The 27,839-nt window shown below is 35.9% G+C and overlaps 1 protein-coding gene across 1 annotated transcript; it reads left to right on the plus strand.

Moving 5' to 3' along the window:
* Window positions 1-1,002: 1,002 nt before the first annotated feature.
* Window positions 1,003-27,669, plus strand: LanA (laminin subunit alpha). Its single transcript, XM_075305484.1, has 12 exons — window positions 1,003-1,421; window positions 2,455-2,601; window positions 14,788-15,412; window positions 16,254-16,463; window positions 16,530-16,802; window positions 16,874-17,011; window positions 17,364-17,636; window positions 17,708-18,560; window positions 18,628-18,891; window positions 18,951-25,439; window positions 25,498-25,715; window positions 25,775-27,669. The coding sequence occupies exons 1-12, from the start codon at window positions 1,179-1,181 to the stop codon at window positions 27,244-27,246; spliced, it is 11,205 nt and encodes a 3,734-aa protein (XP_075161599.1). The 5' UTR covers window positions 1,003-1,178; the 3' UTR covers window positions 27,247-27,669.
* The last annotated feature ends 170 nt before the right edge of the window (window positions 27,670-27,839 follow it).

Below are 27,839 nucleotides of genomic sequence, written 5' to 3' on the forward strand. Positions count from 1 at the left end.
AACGGAATGACAAAGTTAATATACCCCCATCCTATGATGAAGGGTATAAAAATAGCATTTAGGTAAACAGAAATCGGAACGGTAGATTATAAAGCCGACACCATGTCTACACGGACGAAAAAGACTGTTTTTCATATGTTTGGGTGTTAAAATTGTATGTCTGGAACTCAAATTTTTTAACACAATATTTTTAAGTGCAAGCATATAATGTTTATAAACTAGCATAACATGTTTGCGACATATATGTTAATATGTTAGAACATATTATGTTTGGGATATAAAATGTTTGTAAATATAATATGCTTGGTTGCAAACATATATATTAGTTTAGAAATAGCCTATAAACTATATGTGTTAAGAAAGAGAGACCTAGAGAGTATGCTGCAAGTTAAATAATGGAAGTAACCAATTTGCGACTTAAAAATATATACACAAAGAAAATTTCATTAAAATTTTTTTCACCCAGTGTATGCCTGACGTGAAACAATACAAACAATATTTTGTTTGGATCATATGCATAGGCATATGTTACAGAAGCGATTTTTTTTGAAGGTGTATACAAAGACATTCAATTGTAACATCTTCGTGTACAATTGTGGCATTCGATTGATATTATTTATATAGTCTCAATAGGCTTAAATGCCGATATTATTCGGAATTAGAATCTGCAGTTTGTTTCTTCTTCCAGTTGTAAGAGGTTTTAAACTTACAGTTGTACATTCAACTGTAGAACTGACTTTCCCATCTCTGTTAGCCGGCGATTGAGTATCGTATGCAAAGAGCGGAAACATGGAAAAGTGATCTTGAAATATTTGTAAAGAGAATAAACAAGGAGAGATATGTTCTACATACGTACGATGAAATACATCAGGAAGGTCCACAGTAAAGCATCGTGTATGGAATGAATTGTTTTTACATTGGCTGATAAGAAATTGCCCGAGCCTACAACAGAAGGCATTAACGAAATTCATTTTACATTTTTAAAGTCAGTTGCTCGCGAAGAGCCATCCAGTGCGGTTGGGATGGACTTCTAATAAAAAAGAAAACATAACGAAAAGTGAAAGTGATTAAGTACAAAAACAGAAGAATAAGGACTCTTAAAAGGACTTTAAACGATTAAAGTGTTTGTGTTCTTGGGTTAGTTTGCCCCTAATTACTTAACCCACACGGTGACCGCAATGGGGTCTAGTCGCATAGGCCCACTGTTTGTGTGGCTAGCCGGCGTGTTGCTGATAGTAGTGATCTCTATTGCTCCATCAAATGCTGAACTAACGCCACCATATTTTAATTTGGCTACAGGCCGTAAAATCTATGCAACCGCTACATGTGGTAGTGATACCGATGGTCCTGAGTTGTACTGTAAATTAGTCGGTGCTAATACAGAAAACGATCCATTTGATTATTCGGTTATTCAGGGTCAGGTAAGATATTTCGTCAATTCCTGACCTAATTTGGATATTTGTGTTATTTGCTCAATGGAATTGTGTAACTGAATTAAACAAATCAATTTTCATTCATAAAGAATTAAATCAAATATAGGAGTATGACATTGTTTAAATTTAAACCAATAAAATGTAGTTACACAATGTCTTGTTAAGTTTACCAAGTGTTTTATTTTCTAGGAATTTTCAATGCGGTACCATTACTAAAATACGGGGAAAAAATTGAAATGATTTTTTGTTCACAAACATATCGAGAAATAAAAAGAAGTGCATTGTTATATTATTTTCTATATCCGTTTCAGAAATGAAATCTGCTTTAGAAATGCTTAGAAATTATTAAATGAAAATAAAATACTTTGTTTATAAATCTTTTTAAACAAATTCATGTTTTAATACATTTCTGTGAGAAATTACATTATTACACTTTTTAATAATATTTTATTAATACGCAGTCAGAAGTCGTTAAACATTTTATGTATACCTGGAAGAAAGATCAAAGTGAAAAGTCTCGATATATGGCGAGGCTTTTAAATAATATTTTAAAATTGTTTAACAATTTCCATAATGTACTATATTTATAAAACTGAAAGTTCGAATTATTTTTCTGATTGAAAATAAAGTTGCACCACTTTTGAACCTTTAGAGATTTTTCAAAATAATTAATTTGTTGATAGAAAAAATTATATGTTTTTTGTCTACATTTTACCTACGAGTGATAAATATTAAAAATTTCTAATCCCAGCAAAATTGTCCACCACTTTTTTTGAGTGTGAGGCTTCAGACTAATGATTTTTGTGTATTTGGTTAGCTAGCACTTCTATTCAATTCCGTCTGTTGGTGATCGTTTTCATCGGAACACAATTTTGAGTTTAAAAATTATTTGGAAACCGCCCAAAGCATGTGTGTGGGTCCCTCATTCCATTATGTTTTGAAACCATTCATGTGTTTTTGTTCTTCTAAATTCAGAAAAAAATGTGTATATTTATTTCTTTTTTCTCTTCCTTGCCTTTAGGTTTGTGATTATTGTGATCCCAGCATACCCGAAAAAAATCATTCGCCTGAACATGCTATTGATGGCACTGAACAATGGTGGCAAAGTCCTCCACTTTCTCGTGGCATGAAATTTAATGAAGTTAATTTAACCATCGATTTTGGCCAGGTAAGCATTTTTCTTTAGTAAACAAGTCCAAAACGAAAAAGAAAATAATAAACAAAAAATTAAAAACCTTAAACCGTTCGTATCAAAATAAAAAAATCTTGTCAACTTAGAGGTGTTGTTTCTCAACCGCATTATGTTTGTCAAAAGGGGAAAAACATAAAGCGTCAACAGTCAATGTTACAACCTGTTTTGAAAAAATGGTAATATAGAATACACTTTGTAAAAATGTATAGGCCGAAAAAAGTGCACTGCTGTTAAATCTCAAACGATTTTTCTTCTATGACAAACAAAAACTACAAATGACCAAGTCCTTTTGACAATTTAGTATTATGCAAGTACCCTATATCACCCAAAACACTCTATATCGTATTATACTATATTTCTGAATACGACAATTTCTTTAAGTGTATTTTTAGAAGAACTTCCTTCCAAAGTCATCAAATTGAAGTTGATGAACTCCTCAAGAGATCTTTGGCTGTTATAATATCCACATTTTTAGGTTTATGACTTTGGCGAGAATGGGAAGAAACACAAATAAAAAACGAAGGAACCACGTATGTGCAGAAACTCATGTCTCTCTGAAAAACATGAGAAACTCATCAATATATGAAGAAAAGAAGATAAATCGATGATGTTGCAAGTTGAAAATCATTTCAAAAGCTAATATGAAATGATTTGACTTTGCTATCAGAAGAGTTCTCTCTTAATATGCCTTTATTTTGTTATGGATACATACAATATTCATGACCCTATTACTATGCATGAACATCTTACTTGCCCTTATTTTCTCGAAGGCTTTCCCTTCTTTCTTTCAATCTTACTCGAAGGAAATTGGAAACCGTACAAGTATCGGTTTTCAAGAGCTGTATTTCCAATGGAATGAAATATGAAAATATTTACCAGTCAACGCTAGTTGTAGAGAAGCATGCATCTCTTGTGGCACACATACAATCTTTTATGTGGTCGCTGGTCTTATCAGTTTAGTTGATTGTTCCAAGTCTTTGAACAATGATTTCATTCACGCTAAGAACTAAGAATTATAGTGATGATGTGTTGTGGGCTGTATTCGTTGACTGCTACAGCTAGCGTGTATACAGGAAACTGATGATAAGAACCCCGAAATAAGAACATCGAACAATAGCATGCTTATCTTTCAAAACTGGGATTTGTTAGGAGAGAAAAAGAGTAAAAAGTTATTGCTATTATTATCGAATCAAGGAACCTTATCAGCATTTCCTCTTATAAACTACAATAAGAGTGTGAAATAATGTTGTATGGGGTTTAGTAACGATTCCGAGCCAAAGAATCGGAGAATTGAAGTAAAAACACATTTAAGAGAAGAATTTCTGTAAAAATTGAGTTTTGAATACTGGATAGTAGGAGACAAAATTTAATTTATTCGTTTTTCAGCATTTTTTTCATGTACCAGGACACTCCTTTCAAAACGTTTTAACGCCAACTGAAATTTAGACTAGACTCAAGTAGAAATTATATTTCATGTAAAAACGCTTGTAAAATATAGTGTTGTAATTTTTTAACGCTTTTTAGTCAAGATGGAAAAAAGTCAACAAATTTAAAGACATATTATTTAATTTTCAAGAATTTTCGCAATTACTATAGGGAAAATTCGATTTTCGGACAAGGAACAAATATTATCACAGAAATGCGTCTTCAACCCAAAAAATACTCGCGTTTGTATTTTAAGGGCGAGAAATCATTGGCCTCAGAAAATTTTGTGCTTCGTGTGAAATTGTTCTTTTTTTGTCAGTGTTCTCTATTTATCCGTTCAATTTGAAGAATAACAGAAATATGTATATGTTCTCTTCGAAAAGCCATGTGTCTGTGGATCGGTTGTACAGCAATGATCTACACACCAAATTGAAAATCTAAACAAATTCATTCATGGCTCCATCGTATGGAAACTATGGGTATGCGCCTTCGTGTGGACTTGCAAATTCATTAAAGCAATCATTTTGTGTACAATAATATTGAAATATGATTGATAAACAAAATAAAAATTTTAATGGTATTGTGTTGGTTATATGAATTGCCTTATAACTTTTAGTGTGTTGGTGTTGTCTTTTTTTCAGTGACAAATGATCTCATATTCATATTTGTTAAAGTAAATCTTGAAAATAAGCATATTTGAGAATGCTTATTTTCGTAATAAGCATATTTGAGAATAAGCATAAAATAAACTCACTTCGACAATTAGCAGAGATCAGTTATCGTAATAATTTTTACAGGACATTTAAAATTGAAAGTCTTCAGCACTATTAGTGGCATTAGTTCATAAACAATGCGTTATGCCATAATTGGAGTTTCGACTCAAAGTGGTTGTATGAATATAGAAGAAACGTAATTGCTCCAATCCTATTTCAAAAGCAGACTAAGTGGTCATATATAAGGTTTCCTTATTTTTTACTTTCAACAAATACATTTATATGTCGCATGTTGAACAACATACATCACAAAACATACATCCTTTAACGAATACATTTTTTATGAATGACAAAATCCATATATTGCTATTGATTGGTAATGGGTTTAGTATTTTAATCCGATCTTTGGATGAGATTTGCTATCGTTCTCTGAATTTGGAAATATGTCATCTAGATCGCCATGCTCGCATATCTTATGACCACAGAGGCCAAAGTTTTTCTCAGATTTTCTTGAAATTTACATTCTATATTCCATATATTTGAAATTGAAATTTACATTCTATATTCCATATATATTTCAATGTAATTTTTTATGTCGTTACTACGGTCGCCTGAACTTTGTCCACATTTGGGAGGTGTTCACTTATTAGTGTTTAAACTTAATGTGAGGGGTGTCCGCTTTTCAGAGTTTCAAGGTTTGGGAAGGATCACTCTAATTTATACTTTAAGGTGGGTATTAAGTTCGAGTTTTTTTTCACTAAAGTGAAAACTAAAACAGTAAAAAAGGCATAAAATTATACATATTTGTTGCAGATATTATTATAACTTGATGGGGAATAGCCCAAAGAAAGTTTTCATAAAGTTTCTATTAAGTAAAAAGTATTATTAAAGAAAAGTAATTGTGAAAAATGGTGATTTTAGCGGCTAAACTCAAACTTAATACTCACCTTTAGTCGAAATTGAAAGCCAATCCCTTTTATTTTTCTGATCTATATTTGTAGAAATATTTTAGTTCAATTTCAAATGTTCCTTATTTGAATATTTTTTTTGCTAATTTTAATGACGTGAACTAAAAATAAGAGAAAAATTTGTATACAAATATTGTGCACAATTTTACTAAAAAAAAATAGCTCATATTTTCCTACAATGGGAGAAGTTAGCTTAAATTGAGTTCATAAGTCTCTCAAATTAGTAAATTTTACTAAAATTGTACCTGTTTTGAACTTCGTACAGCGTTAAAGACATTTTAACAAATTTCAAATCCATTTTTTTTCTTCAACACATGAATGTTTTTTAAACAACAGAAAAAAATTATTATTTTCTTCAATTTGCAAAAAATATTAAATTATTTGTAACACGCTACAATTAGAAAACTAGTTAAGTTAATATTTTCTAAAAAAAAAAACTACATTTCAAGGTCGGTTCACGGTGTTTTCGGTGTATACCAGTATAACATAAAAAGTAAAAAACGTAGTAAACATCAAAAATACTTAGATTTGATTTCAAACTATTTTTGTTTCCTTAGTATGCAAACGCCATAATAAAGAATTTTTTATAATATTTTGAAGTTTTTAATCCAAAAGTATTTTTTTTTTTTTCAAAGAACCCGGCATTTGAAAAACGGCAACACCTTCATATAGAAACAGGTGTTCAAAACAGACGCATCCGCAATTTTTTTTACAGTGGAAAAATTAGAAATGCGTGCTGTCATTAAATATTTTATGTAAATATTTAGGTTTTATCGGGACAATAAATTCATAATGATATAGTGAATGTGTTAGGCGAAAGTGCTCCTTCATATGCAACAGTAAAAAATTTGGTTGCTGAATTTAAACGGCAACAACAACAGAAATTGTAGCCAAAGTGCATGATATGTTATTAAATGATCGACGAATAAAAGTGCGTGAAATTGCTAATATCATGGGCATCTCAAATAATCGAGTCCACACGGATGAAAAAGACTGTTTTTCATATGTTTGGCTATAAACATTATATGTTTGGAAAACAAATTTTTAAACACAATATTTTTGAGTGCAAGCATATAATGTTCATAAACTAGCATAACATGTTTGGGACATATATGTTAATATGTTAGAACATATTATGTTTGGGACATAAAATGTTTTTAAATATAATATGCTTGGATGCAAACATATATTAATTTAGAAATAGCATATAAACATATATGTGTTTAGTAGCTTGGAGCGCTATTTAACAGGGAGCGATATTGAATTAACATTTTATTTTTCCTTGGGTAATTGATCAGCTACTTCTTTGATCCTTACAAACTGTGTGGTCCGCTGTTCGTATCCCCGTCCGGCAAAAGGTAAAATTAAAATAAAAAAAATCATAAAATTGAATAATTTCTTCTACAATGTTTGTATTACAGAAAAAGGTGCTAAGAACTAAAAAATCTCGTGGAAGTGAGAAAGATGTGGGGGAATATACAATTGGGCAGAAACAAAATTTTGAGCATTCAGGTCGAAAACCTATGTTGTTAGCACCTATATTACCTGTTTATTTTGGGCAGAAACAAAATTTTGAGCATTCAGGTCGAAAACCTATGTTGTTAGCACCTATATTACCTGTTTATTTTCATAATTCATTATGATTGTAAATATATAAATAAATAAATACAATTTTGAGCACAATATTGCTTGGGAGAATTTTTTTAAGCATATAATATTTTTGGGTGCAAAATGCTTCCAAACATATTATATGTTCACATAATAACATATTGTTTTTTTTTTTGAAGACAACATTATTGAATTTGGATGCAAAAATACAAAATGTTTAGAAATTGACTACCCAAACATATATTGTTTAGACCAATATGCTTTCAAACATATTATATATTGGAAGAGATCAAACATATAAATGTTTGGACAATAGCCAAAAATATATATGCTTGAAGCAAAATATGTTTGGGAGTATATGTTACAGAAGCGATTGTTTGTGAGCGTGCATTTAATTTTGCATGAAGAACTTGTTAACAGTCGATCAAACACGTATAAGAATGAACATTTCTCAAGCTTGTTTGGATCGTTTTAAGCGAAATAAAATAGATTTTAGTGTGTAAATATAACCATAGCGATAGGCGAAACATTTTTGCCGCAACGGCAAATACAATAAGCTTGACGGCGAATAATTCCCTTTTTCACGTTTCCTAGCGTTTTTGTTGTCAATACAGCATGCTTTGACAGTATTAAACAATGAAGTTGAATAAAAACATACAATGGCTTGTTATTTGTTGAGTTATTTCAAGAAAAAATAATCTACACGTGTCCAGGCAACAGCAATTCCTAGTGGTGAGTTAAAAAAATTGATAAGCGATGGCAACACTATACCAGTTTTCGGCAAGGAGTTAGAATAAGTTTTAATTTAGCGACACGCCGCTAGCCGTCACGGTATTCCGTCGCGGATTTTGGGCTTCCCATAAGAAATACACGTAAATAAGTGTTCGCCTACCGCCTATCGCTATGGTTATATTTACACACTTAAGCGTCGTATCATAACTGTTGATGAGACATGGTTCCACCACTATACTCCAGAGACAAAAGAACATTCCAAACAATGGACTGAAGCTGGAGGAAGTGCCCCAAAGAAGGCAAAAACAATTCAATCGGCTGGTAAGATTGTGGCAACGGTTTTTTGGGACCTCAAAGGTATTTTATTGATGGACTATCTGCAAAAGGGTAAAACAATAAATTCAGAGTACTATTGCAATCTTTTGGATCAAGTAAATGTACAAATTCGAGAAAAAAGTCCTGGATTATAACACAAAAAAAAATATTTTTTCATCAAGGCAACGCACCAGCGCACAAGAGTGTTTTAACAATGGCTAAAATCAATGAATTAAAGTACGAGTTGCTTGACCACCCACCTTATTCTCCTGATTTATTTCCCAGGGACTTTTACTTGTTTCCAAATCTCTTCTTGCTGGCAAGCGTTTTAGCTAATATGAAGACGCAATTACAGTTGTAAATCACTATTTTGAAGACCTTGAGGAAAACTATTTTAATCAAGGGATAGAATTGCTAGAAAAGTGTTGGACTAAGTGTATTGAAGTTTCAGGAGAAACTTCAATATTTGTGTTATGGAATAAATTATTCTAAAAACGTATAATATTCAAATTCTTATTTTGTCAAAAACGTATGGCAAAATACGTCGTAAATGTATGTCGAATACCTTATAGTTTACGACAGACCATCTCTGGTTATAACCGAGGTATGGCATAAACGTGTTCTTTCCGCGGAGAATGTCGGCGGTAAACGCATGATCACGAAAATTTTTCTCAGAAACCATCACATATGGCTTCTTTAAATGTAAAAAATTTAGACATTAGCAAATTTTTTTCTCTGGGTGTGCGTTGTGAATATACATTTTTCATTTTGCGGAGATGAGATCATATTCTGGACATAGTATTGAATTCCAAAATACATTTAAATTTTAATGTAGTAATCAGCAAACATAAACACAAATGAAGCACAAACAGGCCAGTGCATTGCCAGAAACTATTCTGCAATAGTTAGCCTCCCTCAATACAGTTTTCAATGTATGATTCTTCCCAAGTAGCTAGCATCTTTTCATCAGTTTAACAATTAAAACTATTTAAAAAAAACCGGATGTCATGTAAATGAAAGCCAAAGATGCATTCATCACAACACATTAAACGTTTCTATGTCATCATTTTGATTTCATTTGTGGCCAACGAACGAGAAAAAATTTTGCAGGCACAATTTTCAGGCTTCGCACCATCTTCTTTGAGATAACAGACTGTCGCGATATATTAAGCAAATGGAGACTATAATACAAATTTATAAATGGTCTTCGTAAAGACTTTTCGAAAGAATATTGGAAATGAAGTCATTCAAATACGTTCATATTCCTGGACTAAAATTTGATATTTTAAATTTTTGCAAAACGGATTACTCCTTACATTACATATGTATATGTAAGAATATATTTAAATGTAACTACCATATATAGGGGTCACCGGACTTATCAACATTACATCCACTAGGGAAAATGGCTTATATGTTTCAGATTTAAAGGAAACTAATGACAATTATTTTGTTCCAATTTTTATTAATCGCTCATATTGGAAATTGCGCCAAATATTGTTGCTCTGTAATTCTATGATCGCAGAGAATTGCCGTTAGGATTTTTTCCGGGAACGGGAACACGGGATTTTACGGTGTTTCTCGGGAAATTTTTTCATAATATTTTCCAAAATTTCGACGTAATAATTTTACCCCGTGTAAAACATTGGTGGATCTCATTAGACATGATCTCAAAATTGGCCCCTTTGGATCTAACCAGATATGATGAGATATAATTTGATGTAATTAGATATAATCCCATATATGATCTAACATCAGATCTATCTACATATAGGCCTATACATAATTATATCTAAGGCATTCGATTTAGGCCAATATTGAGATCTGATTACCCAGAAAAAACTAGGTAACCACAGCTCAGAGTAAAGCTGTCATTACACATTGCGGTGAGTTATAATGACTAACTTGTAATGGCAATACTTCTCGGTAATTTTCGAATTGTTATTCTCAAAATGTAATGCATTTGGCTACCAATGACTAAATAAAATAGATGGTACCATTAGGTATAATTACATAATTTAGCATTCACTTAAAAAAAAAAACCAAAAAGAATATGTAATCTAACAGTAATTCTGAAGAGTTTTCCGATAATGAATATTCGCGAATATTTCATAATAATTGTGTTTTAAATTAATGACATTACCATGTTATGTCTTAAATAAATGCTGTATTACACTTTCAAAATCGACTTTAACTAGATTTGCCTTATAAAAAAAGGGATTTAAAATCCACTTTTAGTAGATTTCGAACCTAATGTATAACACGAATAAAACTCCCTTAAACAACCTACCTTTATTTCTATTTTAAGTGTGAAATTAATTTGCGTAATCTTATTTAGATGATTTGTTACATTTTTGTTTATTTCTACAATATTCGTTTCTATTCAAGTAGTGCTCATATTACAGCATTACTAGCCATATTTTGATCCATTGTAATCGGCTAGAGAAGTCAATATTTTCGAGATTTTGTTGCCTGAGTCAATAAGTTCCTATTTTGCAAACTTTTGTGTATCTACGAATAAGTGATTACATATTAGGTGATTACACCCTCAAAAAATCGCTTCTCTAACATATGTTCCAAACATATTTTGCAGGAAGCGCATATATTATTGGATACTGCCGAAACATTAATATGTTTGTTTTATGTGCACATATTATATGTTTGGAAGCATTTTGAGCACAAAAATATTATATGCTTGGAAGAATTTTCGCCAAAGAAGATTGTGCTTATTCCCTCACATAATTTTCACTTCCACGAATTTTTTTAGTTCTTGGCACCTTTTTCTGTAATACAAATAATGCTGAAGAAATTATTCAATTTTAAAATTTTTTAAATTTTACCTTTCGCTCACATAATTTTCACTCCCACGATTTTTTTTAGTTCTTGGCACCTTTTTCTGTAATACAAATAATGCTGAAGAAATTATTTTTAAAATTTTTTAAATTTTACCTTTCGCCTGGACGGAGAATCGACCCGAGGACCATACAGTTTGTAAGTCAACAAACTATCCACTTGGCTACGTAGCTGTTATGGTCCTGAATAGAGAATTATCGTTATAAGTTAAATTTATATAGCATAGTCTGCGGCGCCCACGAGCCGATGCAAACAAAACATTATTTAACAGAAACTTACATTTGTTTGTCACGTGGAGCAATGGTTAGCATGCAAAGGGTCGTGGGTGTTTTTTTAATTTACACTTTTAGATTTATACTATATTAAATTTTTATAATGAAACTTCGAAATGTGGGTTATTAAAGATTTACAGTCAGAAACAGTGCTTGATATAAACGAAATGGACTGAGCTTTTGGATCAAATATTACTTTTGTATTACAAAAACAACAATTTTGTAACAAAAAAACTGTTTTTGGTATAACAGTTTGCAATGTTGGAAGGAATTCAAAAACTCTAACAAAAGTCGAGTATAAACATACATAAATAATTTTATTGAGGCGTGAATAGTTTTTTACTAGCATTTAACACCATTTTAAATGCATTTATCATAAAACAGTTTAGGAACATTACATGTTTGCACTTAAATATATTGTGTTTAAAAATTGTGCCCGAAACACATTTTGTTTACATCGTAACATATGAAAAACATATTTTTCTAACAGTGTGTATGCTTTAAAACCACTACTTATTTCATGGCCAAAGGTATGCCCGGGGAGAAATACTTTCCTACGATGGCAATTAATAAGTGGTTATTAATTTTTAAATAGGCTTACCTACAAGATTACCGGGTAATGAGAGTTCTTGCTATGTAGACTTACGGCCATTTTCATGTAGCTTCGTTAGGCTTTAACTGCCAGTTAACAGAAAGAATAATGGAAATATCTTTTCTGCGGTTAACTTTAACTGAAAAATTTTCAGCAGTTAAGTTTCTAACTGGCATATGGAATATATACGCAAGATCACAGATATGTAGACATCACGGTTTAAAAGTTCGTTAGCTAACGTAGCACTAACAGAGCTTCATGAAAATGGGGGTTAATTAGATTTAGATTTCTTTTAAATTTATTCTATTATTTGAATTTGGTACAAGCATGTCACTCTGTATTAATAGTAACCTCGTCCGGTTTATATAATCGTAGATTTTAGATCTATGTGCTTGCATTGATCTTTGAAATATATTGATAGAACGCGTATATCTTTTGTTTCACTACAAAACCTTTTGTTAGTGGAACATAAATTGGGGATCCTATCCACAAATTATCGTTTAGTACCAGGTCTTATGAAATTGTTAATTAGCAAACAAAATTTTCTTTGAGCGGGTTTCCGGGATATTTGAAGAAATATACTATAAAAAATAAAATTGCAGTATAGAAAAATATGCGTCGTTGCTAAAGTGTAAAAACTCGTCGAAGAAATAAATGTGTTATTTAATAAACTAATAACTAAGTTGTGTGATTGGAGCGCTTTTATGGACCGGCTATTCTACCGGAGTAAATAATGACGGCGTAACAAAGCCGATCAAGAGTAGGGCTGTTTTCTTTTAGCACTGGATACCCTAAGCCGTGAAGGACTAAAAGAAAACAGAGTACTCGTTTATCCAGGACATCTCCAAAAATATGCAACACTGTCATCAGCTGTTTAAAAACAATCACAGAAAAGAAGTGAAATCTTGCATTTTTAATGTATGAAATGCTCCAATTAGTAATAAATATTTACTGCTGCGATTATTTATGACACTACTTTGAATTACATGTTTTTCGATAAATTAGTCACAATAAAGTGCTATTGTGAATCGATGAAGCGTCACTTTATCAAAACACAATCTGGCAAGATCGGCGCGACTTGTATTTTCACCTTGTACGCCAAATTTTCACCTTTCTGTACGCCAAATCGAAATCTCAGTAGTTTCATAATAAAAAAAATAGAGCATAGTTTTAGGCGAACGAAAATCAGTAGTTGTATGCCACAGTGTTTTATAGTTGAAGAAGAAATTAAATGGAATATTCTATGGGGTATTGGTATCACGTATACCAGCTTATAAAATATTCAACGTTTATGGATCAAAAACAAGAAAAAGGGTTTGTTTTTATTGTACCCATATTTTTGCCTTTAGGTGCGTTTTACAATAATGCTTCTTGCCTTATTTGTTAAGGGAAAATTAAGATATATTTTTGGCTTACTTAAGATTTTCTGGGAACATAGAATTTGGTTCTGCGATAAAAATTGGGCATTGCCTTAGTTGATATTAGAAGAGAAGGGTTTTTTTCTATACCACTTTACTGAATCGATATACAAATAGAGTATACCGTATGATAGGAGTGGTTACAGTCGTTGCACCCAATCCTTAATGGCTATAACTTTTTTTGATTAATTGGTCAGAGAGGGGCCACCAAGACTCTTTTCGACTTATCGATTCGTATTAAATTTATTCCGAATCACGGGGTGATCGCTCGGTTTATCAATGAGAGTAACATTATAGAATGTGGGAACTATAACTACAGTCTAGTTTCCAAAGGCCAGTTCTTGTCAACTGATGTGTACCGATCGGTACACGATTAAACTACATTGAAAGTGAATTGAAATACATACACTGAAAAAAATATTGTCGTGAGATCAAAGATTTCATGTCTTTAAAATACGAATGCAAATTTAGCTTAGCATAGAAAACGAATTTCTCCAATATAAAGTTTGTTTCCTTGTCCAAAAGTCGATAAACTTTTCAATTAAGTCGTATTTCACTTAAAAATGGTATGATACTTTCATGATACATGAAAGAAAAAATGTTTGGGCTAAGGTCAACTTGAAACATGAACTTGAACACCAGTGCAACGATGTTCTGGATGTTGTATCCAGTGCAAAAAGAAAACAGCCCTAGTGTTGATTGTGACACAACGGCGTCAGTTTTACAGAAGAAAACCGCAATCTCTTCAGTGTACAGACGAACAACTGCACTGTGAATTATATGTTCTCTTCGATACATCAACCTAAAATTCCGATACATAAACCTTTCTACACTGTCCACCATTTAAAATGATTTTGTTTTGAAAGTGCCTTGAATTGAAAAAATTCTCCAATGTCAGCGTTTATTTGTTGATCTGTAACCGTTTAAATATTTTATAAAGAAAGCATACTTTTAGGCGTCTATTGAAATTTTGTACTGTACAAAATATAACATAACATACTGTACAAAATATAAAATAACATTCTATCTTGATCGACCATCGGGGTACATAAATTCTATTTACCACACTTAAAACCTCTCTATCGCCTTCGAGATTTTAAGATGTGTATATATATTTTAGAAATGCTTCCTTTGTCGTAAAATCTAAGAATCCCTAAATCATGAGGTATTGATTTCCAAAGGGGTTTACTTTTAACTTTGATATTTGTTGCAAAAAAGGCCTGAAATTTTCTCTACTATGCTAATTACTTTTTATTACTATTTCAGGAGTTTCATGTTGCATATCTGTTCATACGTATGGGTAATTCTCCCCGCCCCGGTTTGTGGACGTTAGAGAAATCAAGTGATTATGGAAAAACTTGGACCCCATGGCAGCATTTCTCCGATACACCTGCCGATTGTGAAACCTATTTTGGCAAGGACACCTACAAACCCATCACTAAAGATGACGATGTAATTTGCACGACAGAATATTCGAAAATTGTACCACTCGAGAATGGTGAAATCCCTGTTATGCTATTGAACGAACGTCCCTCCTCCACAAATTACTTCAATTCTTCGGTTTTACAAGAATGGACACGAGCAACTAATGTTCGAATTCGCTTATTGCGTACCAAGAATTTGCTTGGCCATTTGATGTCTGTGGCACGTCAGGATCCTACCGTTACACGCCGTTACTTCTATTCCATCAAGGATATATCGATTGGTGGCCGTTGTATGTGCAATGGTCATGCAGATACTTGTGACGTTAAGGATCCTAAAAGTCCTGTGCGCATTTTGGCTTGTCGTTGTCAGCACAGAACCTGCGGTATTCAATGTAACGAATGTTGTCCAGGATTCGAGCAAAAGAAATGGAGACAAAACACGAATGCACGTCCTTTTGAGTGTGAACGTAAGAAAATCCTTAAATTTAATTGTCATGTTTTTGGTACCCTACACCCATGCCGAAAGAACAAAAAGCTGTAATAAAGTATTAAAAATACTTTATTGCAGCTTATTGTTCAAAATTATATCCAAGAATAGTAAATGTTGTTTGTCTTTGTGGGCTAACTCTCACCCAATTTAAAAAGTTAGATGTACGCGGAAGATGTTTTTGTAATATTGTGATCGCAGATCTGTCTTCAAATTATATATGTATGTGGTGATCGACACAGAAGACTATTTAATATCAGTTGCGATCCAACAGCAAATATAATGCCGATGATATTCCAAAGCTTCTCAAAAAATGCCGATGTAACTTAACCATTGTTGTTTTTCCCATCTCTTTGTCGACAAGTTTTCCTATTTTAGGAAAAAATACCAATTTTCGTTATAGCTTCCATATATAACCTTTATACGTATATCCGATTTTTAACAAATATGGTCGCACTCATTTTTAACCAGTATTCTTAAAATTCGAAATAATATCAGATGTCCACTTAGGAAACGACAATAATCTATATTTTCCTATTTAGTTTCGATTTATTTCTCGATGTTATTTTAAAGTAGAGTCTTTAATCTAAATACGAGAGCGGTTGGGAATCTTCTTAGCCATTTTCAACGGCAAGTAGAAAAAATTACATTTTTTCTACATGCTGTTAGTACAAGTAAAACAAGAAAAAAAAATAAATTTTCTTCAACATTGAACTTCTTCCTTTGTTTTACACTATCCACATATATCTGAAGTCTCTTTTTGAGTTGACTTTACCTCTTTTTATATCTATAATAAAAATTTGAATTGGTTTATTCCACAGCTTGTAATTGCCACGGACATACCAACGAGTGCGTCTACGATGAAGATATTGACCGCAAGAGCCTTTCTTTGGATATCCATGGGCGATATGAAGGAGGTGGTCGTTGTTTGAATTGTCAGCATAATACGGAAGGTATTAATTGCAACAAATGCAAAGCAAAATATTACAGACCTTCTGGAAAGTTCTGGAATGAGACTGACGTTTGTCATCGTATGTATTACGCAATTGACCAACCTTATGAATGATTCGCTTATTTGATAACTTGTATTTATTCAGCTTGTCAGTGTGACTATTTCTTCTCCACCGGCCATTGTGAAGAAGAAACTGGAAGGTGTGAATGTCGCAAAGCCTTCCAGCCACCTGATTGCAAATCTTGCGCGTATGGCTACTACGGATATCCAAATTGTCGTGAGTGCGAGTGCAACTTAAATGGTACCGATGGTTATCATTGCGAAGCAGTTAATGGAGAATGTCCTTGTAAGATAAATTTCGCTGGCCACTACTGCAAACAATGTGCTGATGGCTATTATGCTTTTCCAGAATGCAAAGGTTGATATACATGGTGATTTTAATCTGATGGGAATAAAATTCATCAAAGAACTTTTCCTATTTTCTTGCAGCATGTGAATGTAATAAAATTGGATCCATTAGCAATGATTGCGATTTGGTCAGTGGCCAATGTAAATGTTTGAGCAGTTTTGGCGGTGAACGTTGTGAACGCTGTAAACATGGATATTTCAACTATCCCAAGTGTCAATGTAAGTGATATTCTTTATATTTAGAGTGTGTGGGGTAACACATTACCAATAGTTGAAATAAGAAATATTCTGTTAAAATTTAAATTCATTTAATAATTTTGTAATCAAAATGAAAATCCATCGCACAAATTAACCACATAAACAGTGGATAAATTGGAATGCAGAATTTAAGAATTTTTAATGAGGTTTCCAAAATTTCAATTTTTTAAAATATGAAAAAGTGGGATGTTTTTTTTTAAATATTGGGAAGGTTGGTTGTATTAGAATTGAAGAGTTTCTAAATTCCCTCATCAAAGCTTCGGAATTAAATAATAGATACATCTTGTTCCAATGTCTTATTGCCTTTGAATAGATTGCGATTGTGATGTCCAGGGTACGGAAGAAGAAGTTTGTAACAAGGAGAATGGTCAATGTATTTGCCGCGAAGGATTCGGTGGAGCACGCTGTGATCAATGCTTGCCAGGCTATTACAACTATCCTGATTGTAAACCATGCAATTGTTCAGCAACGGGAAGTACAGCAATTACTTGTGATAACTCTGGCAAGTGTAACTGTCTCTCGAACTTTGCCGGAAAACAATGTATGCAGTGTAGTGCTGGTTATTTCAACTATCCTGAGTGTCTCCGTGAGTATTACTTCGAACCACTAGAATTCGATCATATGTAACCTAATAAAATTTCGCATTCATGGTGATAGCCTGTAATTGTGATGTTCATGGCTCGGTGGGTGTCACTTGTAACTCCGATGGTCAATGTTTATGTCATGCCAATTTTGATGGAAAACTATGTGATAGTTGCAAAGAAGGCTTTTACAATTTCCCTAGTTGTGAAGATTGTAACTGCGATCCAGCTGGTCTTATTGACAAATTTACCGGTTGTGGTTCAGTCCCTAAGGGAGAGTTGTGCGAGTGTAAAGTGCGAGTTACTGGTCGCATTTGCAATGAATGCATGCCGCTATACTGGAATTTGAATATATCCAATCCTGATGGTTGTGAAGTATGCGATTGTTGGTCCGATGGTACTATAGGCACTTTGGATACTTGTGACTCGAAGACCGGTCAATGTACCTGCAAACCTCATACAGATGGTCGTACCTGTAAGGATTGTAAAGATGGTACTTATGATTTGGATGGATCCTCTCTGTTTGGCTGCAAGGATTGCAATTGCGATGTTGGTGGCTCATGGAAAACGGAATGCGACAAAACTACTGGCCAATGTAAATGTCATCCACGTGTAACGGGTCGCGATTGCACTCAGCCCTTGACTACCCATTTCTTCCCGACCTTACATCAATTCCAATATGAATATGAAGACGGGTCGCAACCCTCGGGCGCCAAGGTTCGTTATCAGTACGATGATGAAGTTTTTCCGGGTTACAGCAGTAAGGGATATGCTGTTTTCAATGATATTCAAAACGAAGTACGCTACGACTTGACAGTGTTTAAGTCGTCCGTATATCGCATTGTAATACGGTACGTGAACTCTAATGATTTCAATGTGACGGCCAGTATTTTGGTGCAATCGGAAAATCCCTTGGAAGTGGATCAAAAGTATGTTGGTAATATCGAAATGTTAAAAAGGAGACTAAGTAAAGGATTTTGCTTTTTCCCATTTCAGTGTTAAGGTATTGCTCCGTCCCACAACTTCGCCACAATTTGTCACCGTTGCAGGAGAGAAAGGTAAAAAACCATCCGCTGTGGTCCTTGATCCTGGAAAATACACCTTCACAACCAAATGCAATAAGAACGTAATGTTGGACTACTTTGTTCTCCTTCCGGCTGCTTATTACGAAGCTTCTATTTTGACTCGTAAGATTTTGAACCCCTGCGAACTTGGCAACATGGAATTGTGCAGACACTATAAATATGCATCGGTAGAGGAGTAAGTAGTAGATATTGTATACAGGAACACGATTCCATAACAGTTGTGTATTGTTTCAGTTTCCATCCATCAGTACAACCCTACGTTCTCAATCCTAAAGGAAAACCCACTAATCCCCTTGACTTCTATAACGATCCAGATCACTTGACTATTATAAATCATGTTGGTGATATACCAATGATAACATCAGCACAGCCAAACTTGTATTACAATCTGGACATACCTCATAGTGGAAAGTACATTTTCGTAATTGACTATGTCAGCGAACGAAGTTATGCCGAGCCCGGTTTCATCAAGTTACGCATAGGTGATGACGAAGAGAATTATGGTTCTACCACAGTATATCCTTGCTTATACTCCATGGCCTGCCGAACACCCATAATTGACGATCAAATTCGGGAAAAAGTTTTCAATATCAGTAAGGACGAAGATAAGCCGGTTGTAGTCTATGCTGATTTTGAGGAGGACGAGAAGGTCGCCATCATATCGGTTACTGCTATACCCGTGGATCAGTGGTCTACCGATTACATTACTCCCAGTCCTGTTTGTGTGATGAACAAGCACCAATGTGCAGCTCCCAAATTCAGGTCAGTTCCTGATTCAAAGAAAATTGAATTCGAAAGCGATCATGAAGATCGTATTTCATGGATGAAACCTCCTTATGCAGTTTTGGATGAAAAGGTTAAGCTAGTCTATCTAGATAATAAAGAAGAGTCCACCATTGTGATCGAGTCAAAGGTTTCTGAACCCGGACGTTACGTAGTGTTGGTTAAGTACTATCAACCAGATCATCCCAAATACAAGGTCCTATATACAATGACTGCTGGCAAAAACCAATACGATGGGAAATTCGAAATCAATCATTGCCCCTCTAGCTCTGGATGCCGCGGTGTTATTAGACCAAATGGGGACGAGTGGTTTGATATTGAAGATGAATTCAAATTCACTATTACGAATAACAGACCCCAGGGTGTATGGCTTGACTACTTGATTGTTGTTCCGGTGGATCAATACAATGATGATCTATTGGAGGAGGAAACTTTCGATCAAACAAAGGAGTTCATTAAAGAATGTGGCCAGGATCATTTCTATATAACACATAATGCTTCCGATTTCTGCAAGAAGGCAGTATTTTCTTTGACAGCTGATTACAACAGTGGTGCCCTTCCTTGTAATTGCAATTATGCAGGATCTACAAGTTTCGAATGCCATCCTTTCGGTGGTCAATGCGAATGCAAACCGAATATAATTGAACGCCAGTGCGGAGCATGCAAAACTGGCTATTATGGTTTTCCAGATTGTAAGCCATGCGATTGTCCAAGCACAGCTATGTGTGAACCCAATACGGGAGAATGCGTCTGTCCACCAAATGTTATGGGAGAGTTGTGTGATAAGTGCGCCCCCAATACATATGGCTTCCATCAGATCATAGGTTGTGAGCCTTGTGAATGCAATTATATGGGTATTGCAAATGGCAAAACTCAATGTGACGCTTTCAATGGTAGTTGTGAATGTCGCGCCAACATCGAGGGCAGAGCTTGTGATGAATGCAAGAATGGCTTCTTTGATTTTCCACAATGCGAAAAATGTAGCTGTAGCATTGCCGGTACCGAGTTGGAGGTTTGTGATAAAGTTGATGGTACTTGTTTCTGTAAGAAGAATGCTGTGGGTCGTGACTGTGACCAGTGCGTGGAAGGCACCTATAATCTGCGCGAATCGAACCCAGAGGGCTGCACAAGTTGTTTCTGCTTTGGCAAAACATCTCGCTGTGACAGTGCTTACCTGAAGGTCTACAATGTGAGCCTACTAAAGAAGGTGTCCCTTAATACGGCTGAGTTCCAGCCCCAAGTGATACATTTTTCAATTTGGGAAATTTCTCCCGAAGACTTACTTGTCAACGAAACTATGCTTCAAGCCGATTTCTCTTTGAATGAAATCGAAAGTGATGCTACTGTATACTTCGGAGTTTTGGACTACTTGATGAACCAGAATAGCCACATATCGGCTTATGGTGGGGAGCTGGGGTATTCTTTGTACTACTCTACTGGCTTATCTGGTAAGCCCATGACTGCACCAGATGTGATACTTTTCGGCAAAGAGCATGTGTTGGTTCACCAAAGTTACGAGCAACCTTCGAGCAACCATGTTTTTAAAAATCGTGTAGAAATGGTAGAATCTAATTTTATGACCCAGGACGGGAAACCTGTTAGCCGTGCTGACTTCATGATGACATTGAGAAATCTCGATATGATTTATATTCGAGCTAACTATTGGGAACAAACATTGCTATCTCAGTTGTCCGATGTATATCTCACATTGGCCGATGAGGCTGAGGAGGATGACGACGGTCGAATGGATGGTTATTCGTTCTTAGCAGTCGAAAAATGTCAGTGTCCTCCTGGTTATACTGGTTTGTCGTGTGAGGATTGCGCTCCAGGCTACTACAGGGACACATCGGGTCCCTATGGAGGTTACTGTATTCCTTGTGAGTGCAATGGACACGCAGATACATGTGATTGCGCCACAGGTATTTGCCAAAACTGCCAGCACTCTACCACCGGTGATCATTGTGAAATGTGTATCGAGGGTTATTATGGAAATGCCACCTATGGTTCTCCACATGATTGTATGATTTGCGCTTGCCCCCTTCCCATACCCAGTAACAACTTTGCAACTGGATGCGAGATTTCTGAGTCTGGTGACAAGATTCATTGTGAATGTAAGCCAGGCTATACTGGAGCTAAGTGTGAATATTGTTCTAATGGATACTATGGTAACCCTCAAATCACTGGGGACTACTGCAAACCATGCGACTGCTCAGGAAACATTAATCTTTCTGAACCCGGATCTTGCGACACTATAACCGGTGAGTGTCTAAGATGTTTGAATAATACTTCTGGTGCAGCATGCAATCTTTGTGCACCCGGATTCTATGGAGATGCTATTAAACTGAAGAACTGTCAGAGCTGCGATTGTGAAGAACTTGGAACTTTGGAATGCGATCCATTTGAAGGTAGCTGCAAGTGTCACGATAATGTGATTGGTGAACGTTGCGACAAATGTAAGCCAGATCACTATGGCTACGATTCCGGCGTGGGCTGCCGTTCGTGTGACTGTGGCATAGCTTCAAACACCACACAATGTGATGAGCATACTGGCAAATGTGCTTGCAAAACTGGAGTGACCGGACGACAGTGTGACAGATGCGCAACAGATCACTGGAATTACTCTAAGAATGGCTGCACTCCGTGCAACTGCAACCAAGGTTATTCTAGAGGATTTGGATGTAACCCCTTCACCGGCCAATGCGAATGTTTGCCTGGAGTTATTGGTGATCGTTGTGATAACTGTCCACACAGATGGGTTTTGAAGAAGGATGAAGGCTGCTTTGAGTGTGATAACTGTCATCATGCATTATTGGATGTCACAGACCGTTTGCGCTATCAGATAGATCCATTGGTAAACGAGTTCCAATCTGTTGCACTAGCCTTCTTCACAAGTCAGAAGTTGAGCTATTTTGAAAATTTGACAGATTCCATTACTCCTGAAATACAGAATTTGGATCCCAACAGTGTTAATTTGGAACCTTCTAGGCTAGCAGTTGCAGACATTGAAAATCAAGCTAAAATGTATGCAAAACAGGTAAACATGACTCTGGACAATGCCGAAGATAGCCGAGATAAAGCTAGTGGTCTTTTGAAAAATATTACCGGTCTAAGTGACCTTGTAACGATGAGTGTAAATGAGGCCTCCGATGCTATTGGTGCCGTAGATGCGCTGTCCCGTAATCTTGAGACCGCAGCCAGTACTAAAATCGACTCTGCCTTGCGTGATGCGCAAGATTTATTGAAGGAGATAAATGAAACTTCCATTGATTTGGAACGCAATGACATGATTTTGAAGAAGGCTACGGAATTGCTTAGCGAAGTTAGTGTAGTAATTCTTCCCATCAAGGCTCAAAATAGATCGTTGGAAGCTTTAAAAAATGACATTGGGGAATTTAGTGATAAACTAGAAGATCTTTATAATTGGAGTCAGGATGCCTCTGAAAAGGCCGCTGAAGTAGAGCGTTTAAACAATATCAATAAACAGCAATTTGAGAATTCCAAATTTGATACAGTGAGTGATCAGCAGAAAGAGGCAGAGAAAAATATCAAAGATGCTGCCGATTTGAGGATCAACGGAATGTTTAGTTTGACAAACATCGATGAAAAGATAGATGATCTGGGAGATGTGCTCAATAACTTGAAAGATTTGAACAAACAAATCGATGATGCTTTGCCCAATTTGGAAACACAACACTTGGAAGCAAGAAATTTAACAGTTGATGCCGAATTCAGAGCACTAGAATTGTCGAGGAGAGCTCAAGACCTATCAGAACAATATGCCGAATTAACAGCTTCTTCGGAACCAGCAATAAAGGCTGCTACTGCTTATAGTGGCATTATCGACGCTGTCATGTCTGCTCAACAATTCACAAAAGAAGCTAAATATGCAGCTGGCAACGCTACCGAAATGACAGAAGGTATAGAGGGCCGTGCCGGTCTTGCTGATAAAGATTCTGCAGAGCTATTGCAGGGAGCTAGGGGATCACTGCATAAAGTTCAAAGTGAGTTGGAACCACGTTTGAATGCGTCTGCTGCTAAGGTGGAAGCCATTTCGAAGTTAAATGAAAACACAGAGAAGCGATTAGCTGATATTAATACATCTATGAAAGCCCTACCAGCTGACTCTCAAAGAGATATGTGGAAAAACTCCAATCAAAATGCCACTGACGCCCTTGAAATCATGAAAGAAGTTCTGACAATTTTACAGCCAGTGGTGAAGCAAACACCCAAGGAATTGGAAAAGGCTCGCAATATTTCCAAAGATATCGATTCGACTAACAAGGATATCAGTCATGTTCAAAATCAATTGCAAAGTGTTGAGGAGTCCATTCCTTCTTTGCTTGATCTTGCCGATGATGTTGAAAAACAACAGTCTGACGTCGAAAACTTGTCTCAAGCTGTAGGTGATGACATTGAAAATTTGAAACGTCAAATAGAAGCTGCTCGTCAAAAGGCAAACGAAATCAAGGTAGGCGTTAAGTTCGGTCCCAGCACAGTATTAGAGTTGAAGGCTCCCGAAACTCTTCCCTTGTTGGCTACGCAAACCAAAGTATCCACTTACTTCAAAACAAATAACTCCGACGGATTCCTACTTTTCTTGGGCAATGATAACAAAACCGCATCCGCGACACCCTCCGTCTCCAAAAACAATGATTTTATGGCTCTGGAAATTGTTAACGGCTATCCAATACTAACAATTGATTTGGGCAATGGTCCCGAGCGCATCACTAGCTCCAAACATGTCGCCGATGATGAGTGGTACCAAGTCATTGTCGACCGTACGGGCCCCAATGTTAAATTGATAATACGCGAAGAACTTGACAACAAGACAGTAGTGAACCATGTTGAAGAGGAAGTTCTATTGGGGGCCAACAATGTCTTCAACGTTGATCGCAATAGTCGCCTGTTTGTTGGAGGTTTGCCACCTCCAGCCGATTTCACCCCACCTGAAGATTTGCGCACCAGCTCTTTTGTAGGTGACATTGAAGATTTACGTATAGGAGATGAGCACGTTGGCTTGTGGAACTTTGTTAACGGAGAATCAAATAATCAGGGCGTATTTCCACGTAACAAATTGATAACCGATGAAGTTCCACCGACTGGTTATCGTTTCAATGGAAATGGTTATGTAGCCTTGAAGGCAACACCGTTCAATTTCAAACAGCGATCAAGCATAAAATTCAGCTTTAAGGCATCCAAAGATACGAAGGATGGCTTACTCTTCTTCTATGGACGGAACAATCAGTTCATGTCAGTAGAAATGGTGGATGGTGCTATATTCTTCCAATATAAATTGGGTGACCACATCGTATCCACAGGCAGTAGAGACAAATACAACGACAACGAGGTGCATTACGTTGTGGCAGAGAGAGATGGTCGCCGTGGTCTCCTTAAGGTGGATGATCATCTGCTTGTACAAGAGGAAGTTCCTGCCCATGTGGATGATACATTGCCAGCTTTGAAGCGCATGTTCTTCGGTGGTTTCCCAGGCAAACGGAATAACACTGTAATTGTTGAACAAAACTTTGATGGCTGCATTGACGACGTCACAATTTCTGGTATTAAGGTTGATTTGGGTCAACATGTCAATGCGGTTGGTGTTAAGCCTGGTTGTCCAAAGAAATTCTCAACCGTATTAGCCTATCCACCCTATGAGCATGGTTATCTGAAGGCCAATAACATCAGTACAGATAACAATTTGAACATTAATATGAAATTTAAGACGCGCCAAAAGGATGGCATACTATTTTACGGTACAAATCATGATCAAAGTTCAACCATTAGCTTGACGTTGAATGATGGCTTCTTGGTTTTGCGTAGCATGGGAAGTGAATTGAAGTCGGATACGCAGCGATTAAATGATGGGGAAGAACATGTTGTGACCATTTTGCATGATGACAACCAATTGCGGTTAACGATCGACGATAGAGAGGATAAACGGTAAATTTTAATACCCGATGCCTAGCAGGACAATATAATGCAACTTATTTATTTTCAGATCAAGTTTCCGGCCGGATGCCTTATTCATATCGGGCGGTTCTATATTCTTTGGAGGTATACCCGAGGACTTTGTACCAGTACGAAATGCCCTACCAAATGAGGCTTATTTCGTTGGATGCATAAGCGATGTAACTGCCAATGGACAGATTATCAATTTTGCCGATAGTGTGGAGAAGAAGAATGGCAACATAAATAGTTGCCCAGGAGATATTTTAGGTAAGAAACTGACATCTGTGTTCGTAAATGGTTTTTAATTAGCATTTTTTCAAATTCAGCCTATGACCCTTCGTCAGTGCCAATATTCTATCCCAATGATCAGAATCAAGTGATTAAACGACCCGATGCTACTGTGATACATGCCGACCGTCCTACCCAGGCACCAACAGTGATAACAACATTACCGCCAACGAAGCCCCCAACAGTGGCACCAACAACAGCCATCGCCAGAACGACCACAACGACAACAACTACGACCACTACCACTACCACCACCACGAGGAGACCTTTTATTGAACCCGATATTATTGATGAAGAAGAGAATGAGATCGATACTCCCATAACACGTAGACCAGAAAAAGATCGACCTTTTAATAAACCCGAAGACTCCCGATGCACATTACCCACAAACCCCAATTTCGATGTGGACTTTTCTGAGGCTGGTTATCGCTTTTTCGCATTACGAGAACAACGTTTGGAAATTCCCAGTTTGTCTATGAGATTGCGTAAACACTATGATATCAGCTTAAACTTCCGTACCCCAGAGCTTAATGGTGTTTTGTTCTACGCATCTGATAAGCATCACAGCGATTTTGTTGCTGCGTACTTGATGGATGGCAGAGTATTCCATACAGTTCGTCTAGGTACCGAGGAGATCATTGTCAATAGCACTAAAGAATTCAACGATGGGGAATGGCATACACTGCAATTCGTTAGAACACAGCGCAGGATTAGTTTGTTCATTGATGATGAGGAACAGTTGCCCGCTTACGATTTAGAAGACAAAACCGTACATGCGATGAATATAGCGTTCCCGCTTTATGTGGGTGGTGTACCTAAACACATTGAGGAAATGGTTCACAAGAATATTGACTACAAAGATATTGCGAAGTTCTTTAATGGATGTCTGAAAGATTTGAAATTCAATGGCATGCCATTGGAGCAAGAACCTCAAACATTCTTTGTGGTCCCATGTTCACAACAAGTAGAAGATGGTCTATTCTTCAATAAACCCACCGGTTTCGTTAAGCTTTTCGAACGTTTCACTGTGGGTACAGATTTCAGTTTGAGTTTCGATTTCCGACCTCGGGAACCAGACGGCCTTCTATTTTCAGTTCATGGTAAGAGTTCTTACTTGGTCTTAGAATTGGTGGATAATCAGTTATGGTTCACCGTCAAATCCGATACAAAGAACATTGTAACCACCAACTACACTCTTCCCGATAATGGAAGCTTCTGCGACGGTAAATGGCGTTATGTACAGGCGGTGAAATCGAAATTCGTCATCACAATTTCCGTCGATTGGATATCGGCAACCCCGGGTGTGGGTCAAGAGGGATCCACCATTACCAAAACCAATCGTCCCATGTTTATGGGAGGTCATCAAGCCTTCAATAAGGCTCCCGGTTTGAAGACACGTAAGACATATAAGGGTTGCATACGCAATGTCCATGTTAATAAGCGACCGGTTAGAATCACACAGAACCTCATTAATGGTGAGATCTGGATGGGTGTATGCCCCTTGAATTAAAAGTGGTCAAAATAAAGGCCTAAAAGAAAGATGCTGAATCAATGCAGAACGAATAACGGATTTACGAGAATTAGAACAACGAATCGAATTGACGCTGGAAACATCCCTTTAAAGGGTTAAAATCTCTATATATCTTGCTTTATTTCCCTGTAGATGTGTAGTTTTACTATCAGCGGTCGCTTAATTACCAGGCGTTTATCCACTGCCAACTACTTATCTTAGATATTTAAATTCACTTTATCATCTATCGACCGTTTCACAGAAACTGATGGGTCAGATTGCCAAATGAGTTTAGCCCTGGCAGTATTATGAATACCAGATGGTCGGCTTAAATTTTCTGTGGAATCGATATTTGAGCCATATTCTCCATATGTGCCAATATATGTATTGCTCTTTTTATATCAATAAAATGCTTTATGGTAATTAATAGTTGTTTTGTAATATTTTTACATAGAAAAGATGTATGAAGACTGAATGATATGGTTTTATGTAGATTTTCTATCATAGGTTTTGGGTTAAACATTAATCCCAAATGGGTTGCTTAAATTCTCTGTAAATTTGTATACCCTCCACCATAGGATGGGGGTATATTA

Source organism: Haematobia irritans, chromosome 4, assembly GCF_050003625.1.
Source record: "Haematobia irritans isolate KBUSLIRL chromosome 4, ASM5000362v1, whole genome shotgun sequence".
Classification (NCBI taxonomy): Eukaryota; Metazoa; Arthropoda; class Insecta; order Diptera; family Muscidae; genus Haematobia; species Haematobia irritans.